This window comes from Dipteris shenzhenensis, chromosome 20 (genome assembly GCF_047967505.1).
Source record: "Dipteris shenzhenensis isolate YYH24624 ecotype China chromosome 20, Dip_SZ_1.0, whole genome shotgun sequence".
NCBI classification, from domain to species: domain Eukaryota; kingdom Viridiplantae; phylum Streptophyta; class Polypodiopsida; order Gleicheniales; family Dipteridaceae; genus Dipteris; species Dipteris shenzhenensis.
This window is the reverse complement of record NC_141615.1, coordinates 17,616,797-17,623,560: the sequence shown is the minus strand read 5'-3', so window position 1 is coordinate 17,623,560 and position 6,764 is coordinate 17,616,797. Positions and strand designations below refer to the sequence as shown.

Below are 6,764 nucleotides of genomic sequence, written 5' to 3'. Positions count from 1 at the left end.
TAGAAAGTCCATCCCTGCATAAAAATACATATAAAGGCACCCAACAAATAAAGGGACTATCCTAATGCAGTAGAAGCTCAGTGGCAAATAGCCCAAAGGGTCTCCATTCGAAGATTATATAGGAAGACCCGATAAAGAGCATCATTATTAAACATAGGAAGAAATTCAAGGCTTCCACGCTACTTGGAAAGGCATGTAACCCTTGTTCTCTTATCAAATAACACTAGCTACAAATCGGATACATTCAAGAACTTATCAGAGTCAACACATAGTTACTTCTAGATCCAGAAGTAAGAACACCACAATCAAATAGTATGACCCTTCAGCGTGCCATCTCTCATATTTGCGTATAACAGGTTTTCTTTGCTAGCAATACATAAAAAACATAAACTGCTCAACCCAAAATAGAGAAGGGAACTCTGCATAATCGTACATGTAAACTGCTCAACAAATCATCCCTTGTCATCAAAAAAGGAGGAACTCTGCATAACCGTTCGTGTATCAAATGGAGCCATCGAAGTCTTTCAGGCCTTAAAAAATCAAGTGCAGCATTTTGGTGGGTGTATTGCTGTAAAAGGTAGCATCCACTCTACGAAGTTCGCTTATAAAGGTCTGAGCCAAGAGCCAAAATCATCTGCATGCATGTGAGAATAGATACTAAGAGACGATGAATTCACCAGCTATATTCCCAGCACTGTTTAAGTCCCATGCTTTCAATCGATGGCAATCAATAGATACTAAGGGACAATGAATTTCCCAGCTATATTCCCAGCACTGTTTAAGTCCATGCTTTCAATCGATGGCAGTCAATAGGGCTCCAGCATCTTAGATGAATATTTTTTTGTAAAGAAGTATTTCTTCTCTCCTGGCCGGGTAGTTGGCTTGCAACCATTATGCCATATAAAAATAGTGAAATCAATAGGCAGAGTTTATTCCAAAAGGTCAATGGTACCCAACACCAATTTTCACAGCTAGGCACCCAACGCCTTATGCCAACAGCAGTGCTATCTCCAGCATAAGCCCAAAAAAAGCAATGGAAAAAGCGTGATCATAGGTTCGTGTAGGAGTACGGGGAAGCTCTCTATACCTTTAGGGATTCTTTGCCAAGCCCAAGCCATGATTCAAGAGCACGGGGAAGCTCTCTATAGCATCAGAGATTCTCTGCCAAGCTAGAGTAAGGGCCTCCTCGTTGGGTGGAAAGGCCAAGACAGTGCGGATTTGCCAGGCCTGAGCACAATAATACCAAGCATTGTATCACCAAAAAGCTTCCTAGGTCGCAATAGTAGATTATTGTTAGCATTACTCTATCCTCCAAACAGCTGGACAAGATTGAAGGCAACATAACAAGAATGACCATGAGCCGGTATCATAAAAATTCCATAAGCATATGCATCTTGAGTAGAGACAGTTCTCCTTCCGCTCAGTAAGGGCTGCCTAAACATATGCAAGGTCGGTAGAACAAGCGATGACCACATTCTAAAAATCATTTCTCCCTCGATAAAGGAAACAAACCCGTAAGACAAAGAGAGCTACAAAGCTTTCTTGCGACGGCTGTTTCAGACTTATGGCAGTGTGCTCAGTAGTGGAAAATGCTGGGTCAGGGTAATGGACGTGATTAGTTGTAAGCTGCTCAATGAGCGGTCAACAATTTACAAACATGTAAACCTTTTTGACAAACAAGGAAGACCACCGCTTCATCACAGTAGACTTTGATGATCAGTCTATGCAATGTGAATATGGTTGAGGGGGACGAAATAAAATGAAACGAAATGATAGACTTCTAATAAAGTAAGACCCCTGGCATTGCTCCCCAAACCTGTGCGAGCTCCATGCGTCATATGCCGCTCGTTTTAGAAGGAAACTGCTAGCCTGACTCGCTGGGAAGACCAAGGCCATGTACTTCGAGCTGGGCGTAGTGTCCCAGGAGATCCTCCTCTTCTTTTGGAATTCTTCTATGCTCTTTGGGATTTGGGACCTCCTCAAATTCAGTGGCTATTCCTGCCTTCTCTTTTAATTCCTTAACGAGGGGTGCTCCTAAGGTTTTGAGTTTTCTGATGGTCCCCACTCATGGATGTCAATTTGTAGACACATTATAATAAAACTGCCAATATCTAAAGGAATTTTTGAAGTAAAAGTAAGAAAAAAAAATGAAAAAAAAGAAAGAAATGTTAACAAGAATTAATTACGAAGGAAATTATATAATAAAATAGAGGAAATTATATGTAGTACGAATAAAATAGACTACAAAACATAGGGGAAAAATAACGTTCTAGGGACAAGAGACATGGGAATGAGTTTAGGGAGGACAAGGGATTTAGCAAGGAAAGGTTAAGGAAAAGGGGATAAGAACAATGTTTCCCCTAATTAAAGTTACACCATGGATCACATAGGGAAAAGGGGGGGTTTAAAAGGCATTAGGGAAATCAATTGCCACAACAAAGGGAAATATACATATAATTTAGCTTTTTAGGGGAAAGGGAGGAAGTAAGTAGAGCAAATTATATATATATAAAGTAATTATGTACAAACTTAAAAGATAGAGAAGTAGAGAAAAACATATAAGAAATATACATATAATTTAGCTTTTTAGGGGAAAGGGAGGAAGTAAGTAGAGCAAATTATATATATATAAAGTAATTATGTACAAACTTAAAAGATAGAGAAGTAGAGAAAAACATATAAGATAAAAATGATGTATAAAAAAGGTGTATATATAAATAATGGAAAAGAGGCTTAAGTATGTATATATTTCTATATATACATTAAACCCATATCTCAACAATCTATATATACATTAAACCCATATCTCAACAAATTAAAAACAACCTAAAGCTAAGCATTTAAAGAGAAACCATAAAGTAATTTAAAATGTAGACTTTGATAGAGACATACATACATATAAATAACATTATAACCATAAATGGGGCAATGAAGTGTCTCAATCATTGCTGTCAAAAACCTGAGAAGGAAGCACTTGTGACTTGGATGAAGAACAAGATGCCGGTAGCGCGGTTTACACACGGAAATGGATCCATAGCGACAGAGCTTCGAGACACTACAGAAGCTACGAAAAAAGGATGCGGCAGGGGTACGCACACAGAAGGGCACTCTGGTATTTGGGTTCTCTTGGGCAGCAAGCTGGGGGAAGACGATGTCTTTGGAGATTGGCAAAAAACGGCCCTGATTCCTCTATGCTGTTATTCAAGTGGACCCTCAAAGATGCACCGCATGCTGTAGACCTTATAAAAGAGCGAGGAGTTATTTCCATTGAGGTGATCTATCAGCTCCTTCAGGAGTGCATAGACAAGAAAGACCTGACAGCTGGGAGGGCAGTTCATTTGCTTGTTGAGGGGAGCGGTCTTGAAACAAATGCTTTCTTGGGGAGCCACCTAATCCACATGTTTGCTCTGTGTGGTAGTTTGCTTGAAGCAAACTTAGTATTTAGCAGACTGCCTGAACCAAGTATGTTTACATGGGCTGCAATCATTCTAGGACATGCCAGTCTTGGACAGGGGAATTGTGCTATAAAGCTTTATCATCACATGCTACGGGCAGGCGTGAAACCAAATGGGTATATTTTTGTGGCTGTTCTTAAAGCATGTGCCAGTGCAGCAGCCACAGTAGAGGGCCAATTGATCCATGACCACATTATTGAGGGTGGATTTGAGTCAGATGTATATGTTGGTAACACTCTCATCAATGTGTACATTAAATGTGGGAGCCTTGAGAATGCACGTTGGGTTTTTGACAGACTACCACATCGAGATGTGGTGACCTGGAATGCAATGATATCAGGATATTTTCAGCAAGGGAAAGGCAGGGAGGCTCTTCAAATTTTCAAGCTGATGCCATGTGGAGCCAGTTTGGCAAAGCCAGATGTGGTGACGTGGAATATTCTATTTGCAGGATGTGTCCAGCATGGCCTTGTACAAACGGCGCTTGCACTTTTTTGCCACATGCAGCTGGAAAATCTAGAACCAAACAAGTTCACATTTATCATTATCCTGAAAGCTTGTTCAAGCATAGCAGCCCTAGATGTAGGAAAGATAATTCACACCAAAATAATTAAAAGCGGTATCCAGTTGGACATACTTGTTGCCAACACCCTCATTGACATGTATGCTAAAAGCGGGAGCATCCCAGATGCATACAGACTATTTTATGAATTGGACAGTCGAACTGTGGTGACTTGGAATGCACTGATTGCAGGGTTAGTTCAACTGGGGAATTTTCAGGAGGCTCTTCAGAATTTTGAGCAAATGTATCAGCAGGACTTTTTCCCAGACAGTGTCACGTTTGTCAGTATCCTGAAAGCATGCTCCAGCATAGGCATGCTGGAGCAGGGCAAGCTGGTTCATATTTACATTATTTCATTGGGTCTCCACCTTGACTTGAATGTTGCAAATACCCTTATTGATATGTATGCCAAATGTGGGTGTCTAGATTATGCACTCAAAGCATTTGATCAATTACCAAATCGAGATGTGGTGACGTGGAATGCAATGATCACAGGATATTCCCTTGATGGTCATGGTGAGCTGGCTGCAAAGCTTTTCCAGCAAATGCAACAAAAAGGAATGGAACCAAGCAACGTGACATTTGTTGCTGTCCTGAAAGCATGCTCCAATCTATCAGCTCTACATCATGGGAAACTGATCTATGCCTATATTGTCGAAAGTGGTTTTGAGCAAAATGTTGTCATTGGAAATGTTCTCATCCATATGTATGCTGAATGTGGGAGGCTAAAGGATGCAAGAATGGTGTTCAACAAGTTGGCAAAGCAGGATGTGGTAACATGGAGTGCAATGATTGGTGGATATGCCCAGCATGGCAATTGTAAAGACGCCCTCCTGCTTTATCAGCAAATGCAACAAAATGGTTTTGAGCCAAACAGAATCACATTTGTCAACATTTTAAAAGCATGCACCAACATAGTAGCCTTGGATGACGGGAAGGCAGTCTATGCCCAGATTCTCAACGAAGGATTCGAGTTTGATTTCTATGTTACCAATACCCTTATCAATATGTATGCCAAATGTGGCAATCTTAATGACGCTCGTAGAGTATTTGATAATTTTCGAGCACGAAGCACAGTAACATGGACTACTATTATTGGAGGGTATGCTCAGCATGGGCATTACCAGGAGGCTCTTAGACTTTTCCAAGAAATGCATCAACAGGGCATGGAGCCAGAGAACGCAACTTGGAATGCAATACTTTTAGGATATGCTGAGCATGGGCATAGTCAAGAAGCTCTTCAGTTTCTTCAGAAAATGCAGCAAGAAGGTGTGAAGCCTGATCGTGCGACATTTGTTAGCATTCTAAAAGCGTGTTCCAATGTAACAGCCCTAGATCGGGGCAAATTGATTCATGGTTGTATTGTGGAAAATGGTTTGGAGTCAGACGAATTTGTGGGAAGTGCCCTCACTGACATGTATGTCAAGTGCGGATTCCTAAAGGATGCATTCAGAGTACTTGGCAAATTGCCAATACAAGATGTGGTGCCATGGAATGTGATGATTGCAGGGGTTGCTAAGCAGTGCAATTGTAGGATGGCCCTGAAATATTTTGAGGACATGCAGCAGGAGAGTATCAAACCAAATGATGTGACATTTGTCTGTCTGCTTTCTGCATGTAGTCATGCGGGCCTGGTGAATGATGGCTGTTTCTACTTCAATCTGATGATGGAGGACCACAGTATCACACCTACATTGGACCATTATAATTGTATGGTTGACCTCCTGGGTCGTGCAGGTCTCTTGATTCAGGCAGAGGACATTATCCACACCATGCCAATGAAATCCGATCTCGTGACTTGGTCATCTTTGCTTGATCACTGCAAATCCCACCACCATGTGGAAACTGGAAGACGATGCTTTGATCATGTTGTTTCAATGGAGGCAAAGTATGCTACGGGCTACACTTTTTTGTCAAATATATATGCTGAATCCTGCAATGTGGAGGATGCGGCAAAGGTACAAAAGCTCAGAAAACATGCAGATGCATTGAAAAGGCCCGGGAAGTCCTTTATTGAAGTTGAAACAAAGGTCTATGATTTTCTAGTCACAGATAAAAGCCACCCACAAAGTTGCCATATTTATGGCAAGTTGGAGAAACTAATTATTCACATGAAGGAGCAAGGGTATGTCCCTGGTTTGGATCCAACACTTTAGCCAGAAAGAATTTTGCTATGCATTAGTCCAAATTTGTAATGTGTTTTCCAGTTCCTCAAGGTGAGAGCTTATCTTTAAAATTGATCCGCATTATGTGTTCTGCAAACATGGCATTTGAGACTATTCAGCATTTACTGTGGTCCTGCCCCCGGCTGCAGGGGGAGTTTGGTCTAAAATTCCACCAGCTATTGGGGAAGCAGTCTGTGGCATAAGGTCAACTTGTGCAGTAGCTTTTGTAGCTGCCTGCTGGGTGATGTTACCAGCATTGCATTGTCTCTGGCCCTCCTTTAATCAGGTTATTTTGCACCAAAATGACCCTTAGGAAGGGAGTTTGATACAATATAAAGGTACAGGGCTTCTAGTTTGGTCGGTGGCAACAATGGGTCTTCCACAACTGGCCATGGAGTTAGCGTTGCTTTGAAGCTCTTTCAGCACAGGTAGGCCAGGGAAAAAGTTATCTTAGCACTCCACATGGAGGCTTTGATTGCTCAAAACACCTACTCACTTTGCGTCAATTGCATGAACAAATGGCAAGAGCACTCAAGGCACCAAGGCACTGGTTGAGGCATTAGAGTTAGATCGCAGTCACAT

The 6,764-nt window shown here is 41.5% G+C and overlaps 1 protein-coding gene and 1 long non-coding RNA gene across 2 annotated transcripts; one reads left to right on the top strand and one right to left on the bottom strand.

Annotated features, from left to right (window-relative positions):
* Positions 1 to 743: 743 nt before the first annotated feature.
* Positions 744 to 1,993, bottom strand: LOC147889365 (uncharacterized). Its single transcript, XR_015542938.1, has 2 exons — positions 1,817 to 1,993; positions 744 to 1,269 (listed from the first exon to the last, which is right to left on the bottom strand). It is a non-coding gene; the product is annotated as an uncharacterized LOC147889365 (long non-coding RNA).
* A 1,005-nt stretch (positions 1,994 to 2,998) lies between these two features.
* Positions 2,999 to 6,541, top strand: LOC147889364 (pentatricopeptide repeat-containing protein At5g27110-like). Its single transcript, XM_087391592.1, has one exon. It carries the CDS (start codon positions 3,078 to 3,080, stop codon positions 6,171 to 6,173), a length of 3,096 nt encoding a protein of 1,031 aa, XP_087247718.1. The 5' UTR covers positions 2,999 to 3,077; the 3' UTR covers positions 6,174 to 6,541.
* Positions 6,542 to 6,764: the final 223 nt, after the last annotated feature.

Excerpts from the sequence above, each read along its gene's own strand:
- LOC147889364 (XM_087391592.1), top strand. The coding sequence starts at position 3,078 with ATGCGGCAGGGGTACGCACACAGAAGGGCACTCTGGTATTTGGGTTCT.